The following is a 25,195-nucleotide window of genomic DNA, read 5'->3' as shown; positions in this document are numbered from 1 at the left end:
TCTTCAATAATAGAACGAGTCACTCAATTTCTAATTTAAAAATTTGAGGGGTAAATCCATAAGACAAAGGAGCTAAAATTTAATTTAAAATTAGAATAGAACTTTAAATTTTTCATCTCTTTGAGAAAAAACCAGAACTGATGTGGAACCTTTTTATTTTCTTGGAAAAATTAGAAGAGAACTTTGAATTTTTTATGTCTTTGAGAAATTAAGAACTGAAGTGGAAGCTTTTTTCATTTTCATTGGTAAAATTCTGAATTGAGCTAACTTTTTTATCTTCTTTAAGAAAATTCAGAAGAGAACTTGAACATTTTGCACTTCTTCGAGAAAACTCAGAATTAAAGTGATGCACCTTATCTTCATGTCGAAGATTCAAAATCAATGTATAACATTTTCTATCTTCTATGAAAAATTTGGAACAGAACTTTAAATTTTTCATCTATTTGCAAAAAATCGGAACTGAATTTAAGAAAATTAGAATTAAAGTGAAACTTTTTATCTTCACTGGAAAATAATCACAATCATAGTATAACTTTTCCTATCTTCTACAGAAAAATTTAGAACTGAACTTTAAATTTTTTTTGTCTTTGAGAAATTATGAACTGAAGTGGAAGGTTTTTTCATTTTCATTGGTAAAATTCAGAATTGAGCTAACTTTTTTCTCTTCTTTAAGAAAATTAAGAAGAGAACTTGAATATTTTGAACTTCTTCGAGAAAGCTCTGAATTAAAATGGAGTTCCTTATCTTCATGTTGAATATTCACAATCAATGTATAACTTTTTCTATCTTCTATGAAAAATTTGGAACAGAACTTTAGATTTTTCATCTCTTTGAGAAAAATCAGAACTGAATTTAAGAAAAATTATAAATAACGTGAAACTTTTGATCTTCATGGAAAATAATCACAATCATCGTATTACTTTTTCTATCTTTCATCTGAAAATTTAGAATAGAACTTTAAATTTCTTTATTTTATTGTAGAACTTAAAACTGAAGTGGAAGATTTATATTTTCTCTGGAGAAATTGGAATTGAAGTGTGTTCTTTTGTAAAGTTCAGAAGCCAACTTGAACTTTTCTTTACTTAATTGAGAAAATTTTAAATAGAACTACAACTTTTTATCGTCCGTGAAAATATTCACAGATATTGTTTTACTTTTTCCATCTTCCGTCGAAAAATTTAGAATTGAACTTTAAATTTCTGTATGTCCTTGTTAAACAATGAACTGAAGTTGAAGATTTTTATTTTTTCTGGTGAAATTAGAATTGAATTGTGCTCTTTAGTAAAATTCAGAAGAGAACTTGAACTTTTTTTCACTTCGTTGAGAAAATTGTAAATTGAACTAGAACTTTTTATCTTCCGGGAAAATATTCACAAGTATGGTATTACTTTTTCTATCTTCCACCGAAAAATTTAGAATTGACCTTTAAATTTCTTTATGTCTTTGTGAAATAAAGAACTTAAGTGGAAGATTTTTGTTTTAACTGGAGAAATTAGAATTGAATTGTATTCTTTGTTAAAATTCAAAAGAGAAATTGAACTTTTCTATCTTATATTTAAAATTTGGAACAGTATTTTATATTTTTCATCTCTTCAAGAAAATATTCACAAGTATGGTATTACTTTTTCTATCTTCCACCGAAAAATTTAGAATTGAACTTTAAATTTCTTTATGTTTTTGTGAAATATAGAACTGAAGTGAAAGATTTTTATTTTCTCTGGTGAAATTAGAATTGAATTGTATTCTCTGGTAAAATTCAGAAGAGAACTTGAATTTTTCTTCACTTCGTTGCGAAAATTTTAAATTGAACTAGAACTTTTTATCTTTAAGGAAAATATTCACAAGTATGGTATTACTTTTTCTTGTTTCCTCCGAAAAATTTAGAATTGAACTTTAATTTTCTTTATGTCTTTGTGAAATAAAGAACTTAAGTGGAAGATTTTGATTTTCTCTGTTGAAATTAGAATGGAATTGTGTTCTTTGGTAAAATTCAGAAGAGAACATGAATTTTTCTTCACTTCGTTAAGAAAATTTTAAATTGAACTAGAACTTTTTATCTTCCGGGAAAATATTCACAAGTATGATATTACTTTTTCTATCTTCCACCGAAAAATTTAGAATTGAACTCTAAATTTCTTTATGTCTTTGTGAAATAAAGAACTGAAGTGTAAGATTTTTGTTTTCTCTGGAGAAATTAGAATTGAATTATGTTCTTTGGTAAAATTCCGAAGAGAACTTGAACTTTTTTATCTTCTGTGAAAAATTTGGAACAGTATTTAAAATTTTTCATCTCTTCGAGAAAATATTCACAAGTATGGTATTACTTTTTCTATCTTCCACCGAAAAATTTAGAATTGAACTTTAAATTTCTGTATGTCTTTGTGAAATAAAGAACTTAAGTTGAAGATTTTTATTTTCTCTGGTGAAATTAAAATTGAATTGTGTTCTTTGGTCAAATTCAGAAGAGAACTTGAATTCTTCTTCACTTCGTTGAGAACATTTGAATTGAACTAGAACTGTTTATCTTCCGGGAAAATATTCACAAGTATGGTATTACTTTTTCTATCTTCCATCAAAAAATTTAGAATTGAACTCTAAATTTCTATATGTCTTTGTAAAATAAAGAACTTAAGTGGAAGATTTTTGTTTTCTCTGGAGAAATTAGAATTGAATTGTGTTCTTTGGTAAAATTCACTAGGGAACTTGAACTTTTCTTTACTTCGTTGAGAAAATTTTAAATTGAACTACAACTTTTTATTTTCCGTGAAAATATTCACACGTATGGTATAACTTTTTCTATCTTCCACCGAAAAATTTAGAATTGAACTCTAAATTTCTTTATGTATTTGTGAAATATAGAACTAAAGTGGAAGATTTTTATTTTCTCAGGTGAAATTAGAATTGAATTGTGTTCTTTGGTAGAATTCAGAAGAGAACTTGAATTCTTCTTCACTTCGTTGAGAAAATTTTAATTTGAACTAGAACTTTTTATCTTCCGGGAAAATATTCACAAGTATGGTATTACTTTTCTATCTTCCACCGAAAAATTTAGAATTGAACTCTAAATTTCTGTATGTCTTTGTAAAATAAAGAACTTAAGTGGAAGATTTTTGTTTTCTCTGGAGAAATTAGAATTGAATAGTGTTCTTTGGTAAAATTCAGTAGAGAACTTGAACTTTTCTTCACTTCGTTGAGAAAATTTTAAATTGAACTAGAACTTTTTATGTTCCGTGAAAGTATTCACAAGTATGGTATTACTTTTTCTATCTTCCACCGAAAAATTTAGAATTGAACTTTAAATTTCTTTATGTCTTTGTGAACTAAAGAACTGAAGTGGAAGATTTTTATTTTCTCTGGTGAAATTAGAATTGAATGTGTTCTTTGGTAGAATTCAGAAGAGAACTTGAATTCTTCTTCACTTCGTTGAGAAAATTTTAAATTGAACTAGAACTTTTTATCTTCCGTGAAAATATTCACAAGTATGGTATTACTTTTTCTATCTTCCACTGAAAAATTTATAATTGAACTTTAAATATCTTTATGTCCTTGTGAAATAAAGAACTTAAGTGGAAGATTTTTATTTTCTCTGGATAAATTAGAATTGAGTTGTGTTCTTTGGTAAAATTCAGTAGGGAACTTGAACTTTTTTATCTTCTGTGAAAAATTTGGAACAGTATTTTAAATTTTTCATCTCTTCGAGACAGATCTGAACTAAAGTGGAAAATTTTTATATTATTTGGAAAAATAGATATGATCAATGACTAATTTCTTTTTCATTGAGAAAATTCAGAAGAGAAATTGAACTTTCCTTGACTTCGTTGTGAAAATTTTAAATTGAACTTTAAATTTTTTCATCTCTTTGAGAAAAGTCGGAACTGAATTTAAGAAAATTTAAAATTAAAGTGAAACTTTCTATCTTCATAGAAAATAATCACAATAATAGTATAACTTTCCCTATCTTCTATGGAAAAATTAGAACTGAACTTTAAATTTTTTATGTCTTGGTGAACTTAATAATGACGTGGAAGCTTCACCTACGAAATACTAAGAAACCTTAGCTCAGAAAAGCCTGAAATATCCAACTACTCATCCCAAACTAGAAGTTTCAGACAGAAACACCTATGAGGGACTAAGAATCCTAGCTCTGAAAAGTCCAAAAAGCAAACTACACCTCCCAAATCATAATTTTCTGAAAGCACACACCTATGAAATGCTAAGGAATCTAGCTCAGAAAAGTCAAAAATAGCAAACCACTCATTCCCAAATCATAGGTTTCAGTGAAAACACACCTACGGAAGGCTAAGAAATCCATCTGAGAAAAGTAAAAAAATAGCAACCCACACATCCCAAATCATTTGTTTCAGACACCACGTACCTATAAAAGACTACGAAATCTGGTTATGAAAAGTTGGAAAAAGCGAATTGCATACCTCAAATCATAAGTTTCAGACAACACACACCTATGAAATACTAAGAAACCTTAGCTCAGAAAAGCTTGAAATAGCAAACTATTCATCCCAAACTATAGGTTTCAGACAACAAACACCTATGAGGGACTAAGAAACCTAGCTCTGAAAAGTCTAAAAAGCAAACTACAAATCCCAAATCATAATTTTCTGACAGCACACACCTATGAAAGGCTAAGAAACCTAGCTCAGAAAAGTAAAAAAATAGCAAATTAACCATCCCAAATCATAGGTTTCAGACAACACATACCTATGAAAGGCTAATAAATCTAGCTCAGAAAAGTCAAAAATGGCAACCCACCCATCCCAAATCATTGGTTTCAGACAACACACATAAACAAAAGACTAGAAATCTAGCTTAGAAAAGCCCGAAATAGTAATTTACATATCCCAAATCATAAGTTTCAGACAACATTCACCTACGAAATACTATGAAACCTTAGCTCAGAAAAGCCTGAAATAGCAAATTACACACCTCAAATCATAAGTTTCAGACAACACACACCTACGAAATACTAGGAAACCTTAGCTCAGAAAAGCCTGAAATAGCAAACTACTCATCCCAAACTATAGGTTTCAGACAACAAACACCTATGAGGGACTATGAATCCTAGCTCTGAAAAGTCCAAAAAGCAAACTACAAATCTCAAATCATAGGTTTCAGACAACACACACCAACAAAAGACTAAGAAATCTAACTTAGAAAAGCCCGAAATAGTAATTTACATATCCAAAATCATAAGTTTCAGACAACATTCACCAACGAAATACTATGAAACCTTAGCTCAGAAAGGCCTGAAATAGCAAATTAGACACCTCAAGTCATAAGTTTCAGACAACACACACCTATGAAATACTAACAAACCTTAGCTCAGAAAAGCCTGAAATAGCAAACTACTCATCCCAAACTATAGGTTTCAGACAACAAACACCTATGAGGGACTAAGAATCCTAGCTCTGAAAAGTCCAAAAAGCAAAACAACAAATCCCAAATCATAGGTTTCAGACAACACACACCAACGAAAGACTAAGAAATCTAGCTTAGAAAAGCCCGAAATAGTAATTTACATATCCCAAATCATAAGTTTCAGTCAACAAACACCCTTGAAAGGCTAAGAAATCCAGCTCTGAAAAGTCCAAAAGCAAACAACTCATCCCAAACTATAGGTTTCAGACAACAAACACCCATGAAAGGTAAGAAATCTAGCTCAGAAAAGTCAAAAATAGTAATTTACATATCCCAAATCATAAGTTTCTGACAACACACACCTATGAAAGGCTAAGAAGCCTAGCTCAGAAAAGTCAAAAATAGCAAACTACTCATCCCAAACTATAGGTTTCAGACAACAAACACCTATGAGGGACTAAGAAATCTAGCAATAATCCTAGTGCGGGGAGGGGGAAGGGTTTTACGAGGCTCCACTCGGAACATAAATTCTAGTATACTTGACTTATTGTATCGGAATACTATCACCTTAATTCTCTGTATTTAGAGGTACAGCCAGGCAATAATCCTAGTGCGGGGAGGGGGAAGGGCTTTACGAGCTTCCACTAGGAGCATAAATTCTATTATGCTTGAATTATTTCATTAGAATACTATCACCTTCTCCCCCTCCCTTGCCCTCGGAAATGTGGGAACGAAGGGTCTCTGAGCCTTCCCCTTGATGCAGATGTTTTCCCTCCAAAATTGACCCCTCCCTGCCCTCAGAAATGGGGGAACGAAGGGAACGTTAGAACCTATTTTAAATTGACAATACTTATCAAACATCACTAGTGTATTATACAGATCACATATCTCATTACCCCTTTTTAATTGTTAATCAAATAATTCTGATTATAGTGTCCAATTTTTTGTCTGCTTTTCAAAATGTTCGTATTTGTTTAGAATGAAGTGTTTTTTATAGCAGATACCCCCCATGCAACTGAACCCCCCGTGTAACTGAACCCCTGAATAACCGAAACCCCGTACAACTGAACCTCCGTGCTACTCGACCCCATTTAACTAATCCCTGTGTAACTGAATCCTCATGTAACTGAACCCTCATGCAACTGAACCCTTGTGCAACTCAACTCCCTCAAAACACTTTTCAGCCATTTCTTGTTAATTTTTTTTTTTCTAAACTATTTAAAATTGACAACACTGTGCAAACCATCACTTGTGTATTACACAGTACACATTCATTCCATCTCCTCCAAAACACTTTTCCGTCATTTCTTGTTAAAATTATCCAATCACTAATTACCCCTTTTTTTCTCCACCTTCAAATACTCCTTTAGTACCTACGCAATTAGATCACCCAGTTAACACTAAGATGTAAATTGAGTAAGCCTCTCGCAATAACGAACCAAACCAGATTATACCCACTTAACCAGATCAAAAAATGGCGGTCACACTAACTTGATTAGTAACTGGATTCAGATATAGTACGAATAGACTTTCAGTTCTACATTCACGGGTTTCTGCAAAGTGCTATGGGCTTCATTGAAAAAATACCAGTTTAAAAAAAAAATAAATAAATAAACATGTATCCATGAGTTTGACCTCCAAAAATGAATGTCACATTAGAAAACCCGTCTGCCAAGCCATGTAGGGTTCATTGTAATAGGTCACTGGCCCCCTGGTAAGGCATATTACGCAATCACTGGCTGGACCTTATAATAGGATACTACTCTCGATTAGTTTGTCTATTTGTTTAGTCGCAAGGATCTCATTTATTTTTTTGTTTATTTTTTCCTTGGAGGCCTTGACTTCGCTAAGAGATTTGAGAATGGCTTCTATCATGTTTTCGATTTCCAATCTTTCTGTTATCAATTTTGCCGAAGCATCTAGGAGTTCCCATCGCCTCTGAAGTAATTGTTCAATACTCGTTCCGTCAGCAACAGGACGGCACCAGGATTTTGGGGGGAGGGTTGAACAATTCTTGTTCTGCTTCTACCTTCAGGGTTTTCTTTCAAACCGGAGTTCAGCTTATCTGCAACAATTAACTATTAATTTCCTTCGACCTCTTACAGGTAGCTTTCATTGAAGTGTCGTTTCCAAGCACATTTGTTTTAAGGGTTTTTTTTGCTTATTTATCTTGCTCAACTTCGCAACGACATTATTTTATGATTTTTTTTTTGTACTTGATCTCTTGACATATTTCCACTTATCTGGTTTCTTAACCACTCTACCAGATTTTGTGATAACTTCCTCTCGTTTTTTTGTGTTTTATCCTTTTTAGACTTTCCCATAGAGATTAGGTCAAACTTCTTGTATTGCTTCAATAGGAATTTTTGACCTTTTAATATAGCTTCTTTCGCATGAGCCGTAGCCGAAGTTAGTTTTCGTTTTCGTGCGTCTTGGGGATCGTCTGGAACTGATTCATTGTCTGATTCAGTAGAACTGGTCTCTGAAGATTCATCATTAGGGCTTTCCGGGGGGTCCTTTGCGATTTTGGAGTATCACTGCCCTTGCTTCCTATATTTCGTCTCCTCTGGAAGTAGCAGGTTTATTTTCCATTTCCTCGTGCTGAATTCTTGTTTCGGGGGAGTTAAAAGATTCTTGAGAACTCTGGGAGGAGTCAAATGTTTGTGGAGAGTGTCTCCATTGTTTGAACGCCATATCTTCGGGGCGAGGGGTATTTTCTGTATCGTGGTCTTTTGCCAGGAGGACGATTCCTTGGGCTTAATTTTGGATACCGTTATGTGATGGTATTGTCCTAGATTTTCATCTTCAGGGGATTTCTGGGTCCAAGGCAAGGTACTTTACCTTGTTTGTATGGGATAATTGATTATGTCCATGGCGTCTTTCAAATTTTTCTTGTTTGTGATCTTGGGTGGAGTTTTCTTTATTTTTACACCAGGGGTTTCCTTCCATAGCTCTAATTAATTCATCCTGTAACGATAGGCGTCTCTTTTTCGGGGTTGCTAGTCATACCATATCATCTGAAAATCTTTTGGGGGGACAAGGGGTTGAAATTCTATCAGGGAAAAATTGGGTTTTTGGGGACAGCGTATAGTCTAACTCTTCTGAGCTTTCTAACGATGAACTTTTTGGACCTTTTTGGGTTTTTATTGCTACTGGTATTAAAGAATTTCTTTTGGGGACAACTAGATTTTTCATAGCTTAGAATTCTTCAAAATTTTTCTCGTCGCTATCATTTTCGAAATAGTCTTGTTTGAAATTAAAAGGTTTTAATTCGGCTAACCTTGACTTGGGGAATTTGTCTTCCGCTTCTGACGAATTGGTAGATGTGGGTTTCGATACCCATCTTTCCGGGTATTTGGCTCTTTTTATACGGCTAACATGTGCCTTATATGTTCTTCCATTATCAGAATTTATCACTTAAAAAATAAAACCACTGTCATATTTTTTGGTTATTCTATATGGTCCAGAGTATCGAATGGAGAGTTTCTTGCCTTCGGTTTTAGCTTCATTCTTTAGATAAACTCAATCCCCTATTTTGAAATATATGTTCCCCTTGAGATGGGGGAGGTCATTCTGCTCTTGATTCGTTTTAGATTTTTCTAATTCCTGCCTAACTATCTTTTAAGTTTTTCTCGTTCTGTTTATGAACTCCTGTTTATAGTCCTCTGTATTGTTGTAATACTGTCTGGATTCTATAACTTCTTGATACGGTATTTTGAAATCTTGTCCAAATAATAAATGAAAAGGAATTTCCTTAGTCACTTCTGAAAATGCAGCATTGATCACGTTGGTTAATTATGGTAGGAATTGGTACCATTCATTTTTACTATCTCTCATGTAAAGACTCCAGACATTTAAGAATATCTTATGGTGATTCTCTCTTTTGCCGTTTGCTTGGGGATGATAAGAGGATGTCACTAATTTATTTATATTGAGAAAACTCATCAAGTCCTTGGTTACTTCGGAAATAAAGTTGCTCCCATTATCGCTTAATACGGTGGTTGGAATGCCAAAATTCAAAAGCAATTTTGTAATGCTTTGCTTGTGGTATACGCATTTTGATTTTTTAATCCTTTTGCGAACGTAAATCCAGTAAAATGATCAATTACACTAAGTACACACGTGTGTACTCTGTTAGAAATAGGTCAACCTCCGCTGGTACCATACAAATCAAAGGAAGTAATATCGAAAGGGTATTTTGCAGTTGGGATCCGTCCCATTGGGGGGTGCGGATAAGTTTTGGGATTCTTTCTCAAATTACATGATTCGTAGTTATTTATGAATTCCGTGAGTTTAGTTAATTCCGAGGAAACGGAAAATATTGTTTTAATCTATGATAGGTTTTCGTGCTTCCCAAGTGTTTGCCTGTATCCGTATGAAAGAATTCGAAGGCAGGTGCTATTAAATTTTGGGGTAACACTGGGATTATTGAAGTTTGATTTCTATTTGTATCGCCTGCTACTATCCTGCAAAGGATTTCTTTGTCCAAATCGTAATGAAAATTATCTATTTCCCTTCTCAGGTTTTTGAAGTTATCGGGCAGGTTATCAAAATTCACAAAATAGTTGAGGCGAGTCAAACACATTTCATCCTTAATTTGGTTTCTTTTAATGATTGCCAGCGATTAGGGGCAATGATTAACCTCGTTTTCTTCTATTTGAATTTTAGATTTATTCTTCTTGTGTTTTCGTTTACTGGGATTGATGGCATTTATTTTTTTGTTTTCATTATCTGAGGAGTTATTTTCGGGGTATCTACTCAAGTAATCACAGGGGGCATATTGTTTACCCGTCAAATGTTCAAATTCGTAATACAGATCTAGGATTTTCATTATCCATCTAGCGAAAATACCCGTTGGATTTTTGAATGTGCTTAGGTACTGTAAGCTTTTATGGTCCGAACGCAGCTATAGTTTTTGACCCACTAAATAATTTCTAAATTTGTCTAAGTGGTAAATTATAGATAGTATCTCTAATTGCGTTGCAGAATAACTGCTCTCGCCTTTCGATAAACTTCTACTTGAATAGCATATGACTCCCTCTATATACTGAGTGGGTTTCTGTAGAGGATCGATGTAGTCTTCTACGGGGATTAACTGGGAAAGGATTGCACCAATGCCCAGAGCCGAGGCGTCAGTGGTGACTACAAATTGTCCTTTTTCAAAATCAGGTAGCGACAATACTGGTTCAGAAGTAGGTGCTATTTTGGGAGTGTCTATGAAAGTTTGAGCTTCCTGCGACCAGGTAATATTTTGGGGGGTCCCTTTACTTAGGTCCGTTAGAGGTTTTGCTATTTGGGCGTAATTACGTATGAATTTTCTAAAATAACTTGTAAAACAAAGAATTGCTCGCATTTGTTTTATAGTTTTTAGGAGTTTGAGATTTTTTACGCATTTTATCTTTTCAGGGTCTGGTGATATTTGACCTTGGTTCACTATCATTCCCAAAAATTTTATTTTAGGTTTAAGTAAATTTACTTTTTCAGGTCTACATTTCAGGTTGCCTTTCCTGAATTTTTCAAAAACTTTGTCTTATGTAGCTAAATGATCTTCCGGGTTTTCTCCTACGTAAATTACATCATCCACAAAATGAATAATGTTCTCTACGCCTTGTAATAAATGTAACAACGGTTTACATAGTGCATTTGAAATAGTCTTAATCCGAAGGGTACTCTTAAATATTCATAAGAGCTGCATTCAGTTGTAGAAAATGCCGTTTTATTAACGGCATTGTCTTATATCTTGACTTGATGATACCCCTGTGTGACGTCAAGGGAGGTAAAATTTTATTTTTGTTTGAGATGAAGGCCAGGATCTCGTTGATTCGGGGCAGGGGAAACTTATCGCTAACTACTTGCTTATTTAGGGCTCTATAGTCTACTACAAGCCTAAGGTCATTGTTCTTTTTTGGCACAAGTATAACGGGGGCTGAATACGGGCTTATACTTGGGCGTATAATATTATTTCTTTCTAATTCGCGGGTTTTATTTTTTAACCAACTTTTGTAAGGATGGGGAATACGATAGGGTTGTTTAGCTACAGCAAACCCTGTAGTTTGGATAGAATGTTCATAGAATGGTATCAATTCAGTGGCCTCTTCACACGTAGAAAATATATCCCTAAAGCTCCAGAGCAAATCGCATAGTTTTTCTCTTAATTCCGCATCTTGAATATGACCTAATTTAAATTATTCCAAAAATTGGGATCTTTTTAGTGGGTACCTATCCCTTGGATTACTAACACCAATAGTATTTACTAAGTTCCTCCTGGAGTTTTTCCACTCATTTAGCTCGCACTCAGAAATAACTTGTATTTCAACGAGACATGTTCCCTTTTTTAATGTAATTGTTTCGTTATCATGTGTATTTGTCAACCAAATAAAACCTTCCCCTTTTTCATATAAAATGATTTGTTCTTCGCAAAACAGATTCTCAGGGATCTCTTCCGATGGGGATACAGACCAAATTTCGGAGTTATCATTTACGGGCATAACCATTTGTGAGATCTGAACCCTTTGCATTGTTTTTGAGGGGATCTTTGTCTTACGCACTGCAAATGCATAGTATTTTTCTTCCGAATTATTTTCTATTAAGTTAAGATTGGCGTTTGGTTGCGTCAAATCTTCCGCTAGTGGGGTTGGCTGTAAGGGGACGGTATCGAGATTTATTATCTCGTTCCATAATTCTGCTATTTTCTTAATTTCTGTTTGCCTATACTCCTGCATTTTCCCTATCTTTGCTTTTATTTATTCGATCTATTTGCCACTGGAATTTCTCCTACAGGACGAAAAACGGGGTACAAAAGACTTTATTCTATTTACCTTTGCTTCCCCTTTCTCCAAGCGTCAGAGAATAGGATCGGATGGATATACGAGTCTGTGATTAGCTAAATCTAATAATACTTTATTAGATTTTAAAAAATTAGCACCGATTATAGTCTCAAATCAAAAATTCTGGCATATTATGAAGTTGGTAGGGAAGATCCTATTATCTTTTGTCACATCTAGGCTTATTGAGCCTTTTGCTTCCAGCCTATGCCCTGTGACACTAGTTAAACTGGGAAAATTGAAATTTTTCCGTTGCTTGATATACATTGGTAATTTATTGAAAACATTCGAGTTTATTATATTAACTGACGCACCGGAGTCTATTAGCGCCTTGAAGTAAATATTTGCAACACCAAAATCATTTAATATAGGTAACATATCATTATTATCACTTAAAGAAGATACAACTTCTGGATGGGATCTTTAGAGGATACCGCCCTTAAGAGTCCCGGTTAGTTTTCTTTGGGGCCAGATTTTTTTCTCTGTACATAAATTTGATATGTTAGTGTTTGACGTTGGGGTTCGGTGGGAACCTCTGTAGCATGCTGATTAATATTTGATTGTATTGGTTGCCAAGTACTATTACGCGAGTTGGAATTTCTTGTGCCGAAAGCTCGCGGCATTTGTTCATTTTGCTTTGACGAAAAATTTCTACCCGTCGGGAAAAATTATCCTCTGTTATCACTCATATTCCTGTAAAATCTAGTAGGATACACTGTCCGTGAATTAAATTGGCACATTTTTTGTCTCATATTTGGGTTGGGGAATTGATAATTATTTTGTCTGTTGGGGGGGGGGGAGATTTGCATATTCCAATCCCTGTTGGTAGGGGTTGCGGAACAATGGCAGGCGTGGAGGGTTACTCATATAACTTCCTGACCCATTGGTATTTCAGTTTGTTCTCCCGAACAAACAGTTATTATAATTGGGGGTTGCTGGTGCATAGTTGTTGCTAGTACAGCATTCCCTGGCAATATACCCTTGTTTATTACACGCGTAGCATATAATTGGAGGCTTATTTACGAGTTTTGTTGTGTTCGTGGGTACGAAACGCAGAGTTCTCTGCCTGGTAGTGGTTGAAGGTCTATTTTGATTTGGTTTTGGGAAATGATTTCTTGCGAAACATGCGGGTAAAATGTCTCGTGATCTTCCTAGCATTGATTCTCCGACATTCTTTGGTTTTGACTGATTGTGGTTCGCCACAGTCGTTTCGATTTAAACCATTCTTTCTACTTCTTGAATAGCTAATTCTAATGTTTGAATATTCTTAGATATTATCATTAGATATAGTTTGGGGCTAAGTTCTCTTAAGAAAGTTTTTACTAAAATTTTATCATATAAGCAACCAGATTCTTTCCCATATTTTGCATCTATTGATACCATTAAATTATGCCTGTATTCCCTAACATTTTGGGTTTCGTCAAAATCTACTGTTCCGTGCTTTAATTTGTGTTTTGAACTGGTCTCAATTATTCTTTCTCGGAACGCTTTTAGCAATTTCTCTATGGAATTTATTGGGAGGTTGTTATCTTCCCCTATGATGTTCTCTATTTGTTTTAAAAATGTTAACGCTTGCCCTTTTAGTTTCATTAACAAGATGCCCACCAACGTTTTTAAGTCCGTTTGAGTTACCTCTACAAATTGGTTTAATTGGATACTAAATTCATCTACGTCTGAATCTCCATTGTATGATGGAAGGGATTTTGAAATTTCCACTGTTTTAGCAATAAGTTTTTGTTTTAGCAATTGTTCGTTTGGATCTAACGACATATTGGCAATTATTTCAAAAACAATTAAAACTCGGCACTTAGGTTTTTTTTTAGTTACTTTAATTTGACACTTTTCAAATTTCACTTAGCTTATGAGTGAATTGAAGTAGAATCCCCTATTCTTTTTCTTAGCGGTGTTCGTTTTTTTGCTAATATATTAAGGGAACTTAGGTCTAACAAAATATTGCATTTTCTCTATGCGTAGTATTTCTCAGTAATTATTTCTGAGGAGAAATTTTGTCCTTGTGTTTTGCTCCGTTAAACATAGCCGAGCCAATTCTAATGGGGGGAGTCTTTTTCTTGTACGTTTAAATGGGGGGATTTTTATCTTGTATTTTCAAATGGGGATTTCTTATACATCTTTATAGTAAGGCTATATAAACATTATACCATAAATTGGGGGGGGGGGGAATTTCGTGTGGCGGGGGATTAAAATAGCGGGTCAAACGGGGAGCGTATGTTATTGGCCGTACTGAGTTGAAATCAGATTACTAGGATTCAGGTTCACTGGAGAGCGGTTGGAGCCACAAGGACTAATTATCTTGAAAAATACTAACATGAAGAGATAAAATCAAGAAAGTAATGTATTTATTTTTACTCGCATTAGCAATACAAAGCTGATTCAGGAACATCAAATTAACTGCGCTTTATTTCACTGTCATAGGCACTTGGATAAAATTATGCAATGAGATGTATGTAATACAACATGGGTCTATCGATGATCTCATAGAAATTGTCAAAATTTATTAATGGTTAGATCATAAGTTCACTTCCATTAGACTGCTCTCAACTGCTCTAGACTGACTCAAAATTCCAAAGTTCTAACTAACTATACTCTCCAATTTCGACAGAGGTCACATTCAGGCGTTTCTAAAAAGCATATTACGTTGGACTTATTGGTCGAATAGCATGTCCTATATTCTTATTGGACAGGGAATGCACCAATTGGCTGCTTTAATTTTCATACGATTTATGGCTGTAAGATTTGCATTTTGGAATGTTTTTTGTCAAACAAAGTATTACTTTTGTAACTTTATTGCTAACGACTTGTCACTTAGTTTCCAGGTGGCTTATAATTTATCACGGTGAAATTTGTTGCAGGACAATACAACTTGGTTATATTGGAATGTCTAACTCCAGACTTGTAACTTGTAACAATGTAACTAGATTACACGAAAATACTTTGTATCTTTCGTGGATATTTTATGTATAATAGATTCTACCCTCTCTTGAAAGTTTGGAAATTCAAGCACTTAACATTTAAATATATTGTTGGTCGCCTGTCTTATAACATTTGGTCATACTGATATTTATTTCATTTTCCTGTGACACAGAGATGGATTTTATTTATTACTACTTTATTTGTTGTGGAAAAGATTTTACAAAGTTTGTCCGATCAAGATACATTTGTTTTGCTACTTTTTAAATTTGACGATCAAACCTTATTTGATGTCTGTGGGTTTATTTATTTTATGTTCATGTTTTTAAGTTGTTCTATTTTACATGGGTAGCTTTAATTTGGAAGGTTTAAGGTTTTTGAATTTCGATCCCGTCACACACAAAAACACAGACACACACAAACACACACACGCAATAACACAAAACATACACACAAATACAAACACACACACAAACAAACACACACACACACAATAACAGAAAACCCACACACTAAAACAAACACACCAAAAAAAACACACACACATACATACAAAAACTCAGACATACAAACAAAAACACATGAACACAAAACACACACACAAAACACACACACAAACACAAACACACAAACTCACAAAAACACACACACACACTTACACAAACAAAAAATCCACAAAAACACACAAATACACACGCAAACATTAAAACACATAAACACACGAACACAAAACACATACACACAAACACATGAAAACGCACAAGCACACACACACAAATAAAACATAAAAACACACACACGCACACACACACAAACACACAACACCACGGCATCAGAATTTTTCTTGAACTGTAAGACCTAGAATACTTTTGCAGCGTTATGTCACGATTTATTTTCTCACTGTTACAATCTGTAGATGTTTCAACATTCATTTGGAATTTTTTTCCTTAAAATGCAAAACTTAGAAATTTTTATACTGCTGTGTCGTGGGTTACCTTGTCACTATTACATTCTATCATTGTTTAAAAGTTTATTTTAGGAGTTTTTCGCTGAAATGTAACACTTGGAATATTTTCGTAGTGTTGTCTCTTGTCAGCATTACATTCTGATGATGTTTCAATATTCAGTTGGAATTTGTTTCCTCGAAATAAAAGGCTTGGAATATTTTTTTACTGGGTTGCCTTGTCACTATTACATTCAGTTGATGTTTCAAATTTCATTATGGAATTTTGTATCGAAATGCAAGACTTGGAATATTTTTTTAACTGTTGTCTCGTGGCTCACCATGTCTGTGCTATATTCCGCTGATGTTTTAAAGCTCATTTTTGGAATTTTTTTCATTGAAATGTAAGACATGGAAGATTTTTATACTGGTTTTTATTGTCAGTGTTACATTCAGTTGATGTTTCAACATTAATTTGGGATTATTTTTCCTTTAAATGCAAGACTTTGAATATTTTTGTAGTTTTATGTCATGATTTACCATGTCACAGTTACACTCTCATGGTTTTTCAAAGTTCATTCTGGAACTTTTTCATTGAAAAGTAAGACTTGGAATATTTTTTTGTACTGCTGTGTCGTGGTTTACCTTGTCACTGTCACATTCCGTCTGTGTTTCAAAGTTCAATTAGGGATTTTTTCCTTGAAATGTAACACTTGGAATATTTTTGTAGGGTTTTGTTTTTGTAACCATTAGACTCCGTTAACATTCACCACTGTCACCGTTAACCGTTAGACTTAGCGTCAACTTATCGTCGACTCTAAGTGATCTTAAATGAACCTAACTTTTTGCATGTCTTTCTTTACCTTTTGCCTGCAACAATGACAAGGTAAACCACCACACTAAAATAAATATTCTATATCTTACATTTCAAATAAATATTTCCAAACTGAACTTTGAAACATCTACAGAATGTAACGTTGACAATATACAATGCTACGGAAATATTCCGAGTTTTATATTACAAGGAAAAACACCTGAAATGAACTTTGAAACACCGACAGAATGTAGCAGTGACAAGGTAAGCCACTACAAAAATATTCCAGGTCTTACATTTCAATAAAAAAAAAATCAAAAATGAACTTAGAAAAAGGAAGAGAGTGTAACAGTGACATGGTAAACTAGTACAAAAAATATTGCAAGTCTTGGATTTCAACGGAAAAAAAAATCCCGAAATGAAATTTGAACCATCTACAGAATATAACGGTGACAAGACGTAACGCTACGAAAATATTCCAAGTGTTATATTTAAAGGATAAAATCCTGAAATGAACTTTGAAACACCAACAGAATGTAGCAGAGACAAGGTGAAGCAGTACAAAAAATGCTCCAAGTCTTACATTTCGAGACAAAAATTCGAAATGAACTTTGATACATCAAGAGAGTGTAACAATGAAATGGTAAACCACTACCAAAAATATTCCAAGTCTTACATTTCAACGACAAAAGAAAATCCTGAAATGAAATATGAAACATCAACAGAACGAAGCAGTGACATGGTGAACCATGAGACAACGGTGCAAAAATATTTCAAGTCTTACATTTCAAAATAAATTTCCAAAATGAACTTTGAAACATCAAGAGAGTGTAACCGTGACAAAGTAAATCATGAGATAACACTACAAAATATTCCAAGTCTTACATTTCAACGAAAAAAAATCCCAACTGAACTTTGAAACATCTACATAATGTAACGGTGACAAAGAGACAACACTACTAAATAATTCTAAGTGTTACATTTCAAGGAAAAAATTAGGAATTGAACTCTGAAACACTCACAGAATCTAACAGTGACAAGGTAAACCATGACAAAACACTACAAAAAAATATTTAAAGTCTTACATTTCCAGGAAATAATTCCAGAATGAACTTTGGAACATCATGAGAGTGTAACTTTTACATGGTAAATCATGACATAACAATACAAAAAATATTCCAAGTCTTGTATTTCAAGGAAAAAAATATTCCAAATGAATGTTGAAACATCAACTGAATGTAACACTGACAAGGTAAACCACAATAAAAATACTACAAGTCTTACATTTCAATGAATAAATTCAAAAATGAACTTTGATACATCAAAAAATGTAGCACAGACATGGTGAACGACGAGACAACAGTTTAAAAATATTCCAAGTCTTGCACTGCGATACAAAAATTCCATAATGAAATTTGAAACATCAAATGAATGTAATAGTGACAAGGTAACCCACTACAAAAATATCCAAGCCTTGCATTTCAAAAAAAATCCAAATGAATGTTGAAACATCAGCAGAATGTAATGCTGACAAGAGACAACGCTACGAAAATATTCCAAGTTTTACATTTCAGCAAAAAAAAATCCTAAAATGAACTTTGAAACAATGACAGAATGTAATAGTGACAAGGTAACCCACGACACAACAGTATAAAAAATTTCCAAGTCTTGCTTTTCAAGGAAAAAAATCCAAATGAATGTTGAAACATCTACAGAGTGTAACAGCGAGAAGGTAAATCGCAAGTGTGTGTGTGTGTGTGTGTGTGTGTGTGTGTGTGTGTGTGTGTGTGTGTGTGTGTGTGTGTGTGTGTGTGTGTGTGTGTGTGTGTGTGTGTGTGTGTGTGTGTGTGTGTGTGTGTGTGTGTGTGTGTGTGTGTGTGTGTGTGTGTGTGTGTGTGTGTGTGTGTGTGTGTGTGTGTGTGTGTGTGTGTGTGTGTGTGTGTGTGTGTGTGTGTGTGTGTGTGTGTGTGTGTGTGTGTGTGTGTGTGTGTGTGTGTGTGTGTGTGTGTGTGTGTGTGTGTGTGTGTGTGTGTGTGTGTGTGTGTGTGTGTGTGTGTGTGTGTGTGTGTGTGTGTGTGTGTGTGTGTGTGTGTGTGTGTGTGTGTGTGTGTGTGTGTGTGTGTGTGTGTGTGTGTGTGTGTGTGTGTGTGTGTGTGTGTGTGTGTGTGTGTGTGTGTGTGTGTGTGTGTGTGTGTGTGTGTGTGTGTGTGTGTGTGTGTGTGTGTGTGTGTGTGTGTGTGTGTGTGTGTGTGTGTGTGTGTGTGTGTGTGTGTGTGTGTGTGTGTGTGTGTGTGTGTGTGTGTGTGTGTGTGTGTGTGTGTGTGTGTGTGTGTGTGTGTGTGTGTGTGTGTGTGTGTGTGTGTGTGTGTGTGTGTGTGTGTGTGTGTGTGTGTGTGTGTGTGTGTGTGTGTGTGTGTGTGTGTGTGTGTGTGTGTGTGTGTGTGTGTGTGTGTGTGTGTGTGTGTGTGTGTGTGTGTGTGTGTGTGTGTGTGTGTGTGTGTGTGTGTGTACCATTTCTATATTTCTATAATTATTCCATATATGTGGAGGGCTACCTTTTCCTCAACCACCGCTCTTTACGCTAAAGTTTGATATTCTGTCACAATTCTGTAAGAAAGACTGCTAAACCAGGACGTTTGAATTTGAATCAGAAGTATTTAAAAAAAAACTTTAAGATGGCTTTGCAACGCCTTTCATATACGGAATAATGTATTGGTTTAAAATCTTAATGCTGCTATTTACTTCAAGTTGAAAAAGGTTATTTTTCAAAATTTAATTTATGATCGATTGTCAAATCATGCCATTAAATTCTCCCCCCCCCATATAAAACTTATCTTTTGAAAATTTCTTGGAAACTCTACTCCCCATGGAGGATTCTCCTGTAGACAACCCCTTCCCCTCCCCGAATAAGTCTCATATACAATCTGATAACAATTACTATGTGTCAACAATTGGCAAATTGTTTAACTTGCAGCCCTTTGAATATGGATCATGTCATGTCCAGAGGCATAATAATTGGACCTCTGAACTATATTGAACAAAATAGCCCTCTTGAAATTTAAATCGGATGTATTTCTAGAAAAAATGGGTATAGGAGGGGGCTAACTGCCCTCCAATATTTTTGGCCACTTTAAAAGAATACTAGAGTTTTTAATTTCCTTTTGAATAAGCCCTCTCCCGATCGTCCAGAACAACTTGCTCGATGCGGTCATCACTGCGAAAAATAAAAAGCCAAAAAAGAATATATAAATAAACACACATCTTTGCTCATTCTGCTGGCAAAAATACAAAATTCGTAATTTTTTTTATAGGATCCTGAAATATCTACAGTAGGCAAATCCGATATGCTAAATCTGTTGGTGGTTTTTTTTTTCGGGGGCACTACTCCCTTTTTATAAAATCAATCCAATTTTCTCAAGCTCATCGCTTTTCGGACAATAAACATAATGAATATTATGTATTCGGAATCAGCATAAAAATTTTATTACATTGATGAATCTTTTCTTATCAAAATTCTATTTTTTAAAGCACCGGTTATAATTGAGACGAGTCATACCTTACTTACAGTTCGCTACCACGAACTGTTTGAAAATTGTGTCTTATTTTTGAAAATTAAATACAGCTAACTGGGCTTTTTCTTGAAGCAACACTATGCATAATTTAGATTTAAGGCAAAACTTAGAGTGTTCTAATATGATTCTTCAATAGACAGTATGTGGTGCTCGCACGATTTCATTTTAGGGAAGGGTAGAGGCTGCTGAAAATTTCTAGGCTGCAACAAACGTTTGAAAACGTTTGCTGATCAAGGATATTTGTTCACAATCTTTTCTTACCCAAAATATACCCTGGGGTATACTTATGCCTGCCTGCACACAGGTATGGGGGAGGACAAGAGAGCTTTGACGTTGAATTCTTCCAAGAAACCTATTGTTTCCAAGAATGTTTTTTATCTATGCTCTTAATGTTTCATTCTCCGAATGTAATAAAAGTAGCAATTGGTTTATTTATTACCGTAAAGCGATGAGTTGGAAGTTCCTGGCTAGCCCTAGCCTTGCAGCACACGTTTCTACTCTTATTTTGAAAGATTTATGACTTTTTATCGCTTGAAGCGGACCTTTTTGTGTACTTCAGCAAACGTGCACATCGGGCAGGAAACTAAAAGAGCCCAATGTTGAATTACTCAAAAATATATTTTTTCTAAAGGAAAAGATTTACCCTGGAACTTATCTTTCTGGGGGTTTTAGTACAGTCCTCTGGGGGAAAAAAATCCTCTGACAACTCAAACCCTTTTTGGTCATATCTAAATGCACATTTGTGTAATTAGTTTTTTTCTGCCACTTGCCAAAACGGACCATTTATGCATTTTGGAGTATTAAAAGGAAGGGAACTCAGCATCTGATGTACCTGCTCCTCCCCGTAGACGTTCCTGCACTAATCAAACAGTTCGTGGTAACAAACTGTAAGTAAGGAGCGACCCGGCTCAATAGTAACCAAAATTCTAAAAACAAGGGAATTTTGATACCAATAGATATATCAAAAGAATTAGATTTTAATGCTGATTTCAAATATATAAGTTTCATCAAGTTTAGTTTTACCTATCAAGTTACACGCGCTGAGAAAATTTGGCTGATTTTAGAAAAAAGGGGAAAAGACCCCTTAAAAGTTATAGAACCTTAATGAAAATTACACCATCATATTCAGTGTATCAGAGAACCCTACTGTAGAGGTTTCAAGCACCTATTTTTCAAAAATGTGGAGTTTTGCATTTTTTGCCAGAAGAAAGATCACGGATTCGTGTTTATTTGTTTTTTTGTTGTTTTTTTTTCCAGGGGTGATCGTATCGACCCAGTGGTCCTAGAATATCGTGGGGGGCTCATCGGAACGGAAATTAAAAGTTCTAGTGTCCTTTTTCAGTGACCAAAAAAAATGGAGGGCAACTAGGCCCCCTCCCACGCTCATTTTTTTCCCAAAGTCACTCGGTCAAAATTTTGAGATAGCCATTTTGTTCAGCATGGTCGAAAATATGATAACTATGTCCTTTAGGATGACTTAATCCCCTGAAGTCCCCGGGGGGAGGGCTGAAAGTTATGAACTTTACCCAATGTTAACATATAGTAATTGTTATTGGGAAGTATACAGACGTTTTCAGGGGGGATTTTTTCTGGTATGGGGGGGGGGTAATATGGGAGGATCTTTACAAGAAGGAAGTTTTCATGGGGGAAAGGGACATTGCTATGAAGGGGGTGAAGGATTTCTCAGCATTATTAAAGAAAGAGATCAGAAATTAAATTAAAAAAACAAGTTTTTCAACTGAAAGTAAGGAGCAACATCAAAACGTAAAACAAACAGAAAATATTACGTATATGATTGGGTTCACCCCCTCGTCACGACCGTGCTCATTAAGCCAATGATTTTTTAGTAGTTTCATAAGAGATATTTATTCGAATTACGGCCTTTGTGGTAAACGGGTCATTCTTTTAGAATTGGAACAAAGTTTGAACTTCAGCTTAAAGAGCGAGGTATTGACGAGGGGTCGAACCCCCTAATATACGTTTGAAAAATCTATGAATATAGAAGTTCGTTACGTAAGTTAATTCGTAAGTTACGTATATTTATTACTAATAAAGACATTCGTAAATAAAATTAAACAAGTTTCGAGAAAGCCATTTAACCAAATAAAAGTAAAATTAATATGCAAATTTTGTTTTAATTATTCATATATGGTGAGCCAAAATCGAAATCTGCATTAATTCAAAAACTTTCAAAAATTAAAGGAAAAAAACAAGTTTTTTTAACTGAAAGTAAGGAACGACGTTAAAACTTTAACCGAACAGAAATTATTCCGTATATGAAACGGGCTGTCCCCTCCTCAACGCCTCGCTCTTTACGCTAAACTTTGACTTTCTCACAACTCTATTTTTTAAAACAATAAAAAACTTTAGCGTAAAGAGCGAAGCGTTGAGGATGGGACAGCCCCTTTCATATACGGAATAATTTTTATTCATTTTAAGTTTTAAAGTCGTTCCTTACTTTCAGTTAAAAAAAACTTGTTTTTTTTTATTTAACTTGTTTTTAATTTTCTTTTTAATCCGGTTGTAACGTTGGCAATTTACTTTGCTAATGTTACAAAATAAATATTTATAAACAGTAGCGGACAGTCCTATAGCTACTCTACACTAAAGATTTTTGGGGCACATCAGGCACACACCTCGCTTGATTACTCTGTATTTCGCCCACGAGCAATGACAAATTTTTAGCGCATTACAATGGGATTATGGGAGACCTATTGCTGTGATTATTATCTTAGATAACTTCCCAGTATTGGTAACTTCTCAGTCCGCGCACTGTAATGTGTCCCCTTTCTGAACAAACTTTTCTGTGGTTTAAGTTCAGGTTCTTTATATTGTGGCTAAGGTTCTGGTTAAGTTACAGTAAAAATTTACACTGTGGCTAAGGTTCGTTTTCTTTGTGAAACATTTTGATAGGAGCCTATAGCTGTAACTTTATGCCGTTGCATTCAGTAGTTTGTGATCTAGCCATGCACCAAGTGTGATTTTGATATAGATTAGAGTTTCTTTTTCATAGAGAAAGACCTAAACTTACTTTAAAAAAATAGAAAAACTTATCTATTTGTGTATGTACTCAATGTATTTTTCAATCTGGGCCAAAGCAAATTCAAACATGTAATTTAGTGGAAGGATAAAGCCGAATTATAGCTATTGAATGCGTTCCAAATTGTCGTCAAAAGTTGAACTGTTAGTACTGTGGATCAGCGGAAAATAACATTTAAATTTAATGCCGAACATCAACTTACAAAACTTGAAGACCGTAACTGAAGAGTGCCATAATGACCTGCAGAGGTAACGAGTAGTTTCATAAGTCTTGCTACTTTGTTCCATAAAATACGACGGTCTCTTGTGAACAAATTTAATATTCTACTCATTGCCTAACTACTATAATGGTTTATAGAAATAGCACATATACTTATGTAAATCTGAAGTTAAGCAATAATTCGAACATTATATTTAATAAAAAAAAAAAAAGATTGACCAATTTATCTTTTGTAGATTTGGTGCCAAATTTGGCATATAGTTGCTCATTATTTCTTATTGTCGAACCACTTATGGATGTTATTCGAAGGATTTTATCTGCACACAATACTGGTGGTAACATTTATTGATGACAAACGGTTGGTGCGATGGTTTTACTTCTTGGGCTGGAGTGCTCCACTCCCATTTATTATAGGGTACGTGCTGTTCAGAGCGACCCGTGTTGGTGAAAATGGAGACCTTTTGGACATAAAGGCGTAAGTGTACAGCTCTATTTTGTTCTAGGCCCAAGACTTGAAATACACAGAAACAGAGAATATACTTGTGAAACTACTGTGACTCAAAATTTTTTTGTTCTGTTTAGTTGCTTAAAATTTCATAAAAAAAACAATCATGTTTTTAACAATGTAAATTTATTATGCTTAATCAATTACTTGGTGAAAATTCATAAATCAGTATGACCTTAGCAGCAACAAGTTTTATAAAATCGGGGCTTTCTGACTTTCTGGTAATCAGAAATAATGGGATCGGCTTACGAAAATACGTCACAAATATAAACCAATGGAAGTATAGTACAAATTTTAACACAAAATTATAGGGGAAAATGTCTCTTTTTCTCTTTGCTTCAATCTAGAATTATGTACGTTAAGAATGGCCAAACACTAATGAGTGTGGGATGAGTATAATTTTTTTTTTTTGTTACGTGTTTACTTACAGTTGAACACACACGATACAAAGTTTTATTTGGTATAAAGAGCATGGAATTGAGAAATCAAAGACAGCACTCAAGCATTGTTTAAGTGAAAGGCTATATGCCTGTAGGGTATTTTTATTTTATTTTTTTCCGGCTGCTTCACAGGGAAGAAGTTGTCAAAAAATCTTCAAATGGGGCTCATTCGATTTGAGATTAAAATTTTTAATACCCTTTTTAAGAATTGAAAGTGACGGAAGGACAAGTAGCCCTTCTCTCATACCCTATTTTGCTATAAAAACAAAGAAAAAAAAAGGCACAGTGCTCCCATTTCTGGCCATCATAGCTACTGAGATATGTAATCAAATTCTCAGATGGCCGTTTTGTTCAAAATGGAAAAAAGGTCCAATAAATTTACACCAACAACCTCGAGGATAAGTGCCGTAGATAATACAAGCTCCCATTTGTTCACACATTGATTTTGTAATGGAAATGGGGGCGTGTATAATGTTGTGTGTGGGACTGGCTTGAAAGTTCTACGGAGCATTCTCTGGGTCAAAGGGGGTTAAATAT

At 34.4% G+C, this 25,195-nt stretch overlaps 1 protein-coding gene across 1 annotated transcript in view; it reads left to right on the top strand.

Annotated features, from left to right (window-relative positions):
* The window catches only part of LOC148953389 (calcitonin receptor-like), a 332,084-nt gene that overhangs the window by 216,762 nt on the left and 90,127 nt on the right, over window positions 1-25,195 (top strand). The window contains exon 6 of the mRNA XM_089087946.1: window positions 23,950-24,188. Coding sequence (XP_088944072.1) covers window positions 23,950-24,188 — 239 coding nt within the window. The remainder of the gene's footprint in view (window positions 1-23,949; window positions 24,189-25,195) is intronic.

The sequence above is a fragment of the Artemia sp. Qi Xiang Cuo genome, chromosome 4 (assembly GCF_049724085.1).
Source record: "Artemia sp. Qi Xiang Cuo chromosome 4, ASM4972408v1, whole genome shotgun sequence".
NCBI lineage: Eukaryota > Metazoa > Arthropoda > Branchiopoda > Anostraca > Artemiidae > Artemia > Artemia sp. Qi Xiang Cuo.
The sequence above is the reverse complement of the archived record's forward strand: the minus strand, read 5'-3'. Positions and strand labels throughout refer to the sequence as shown.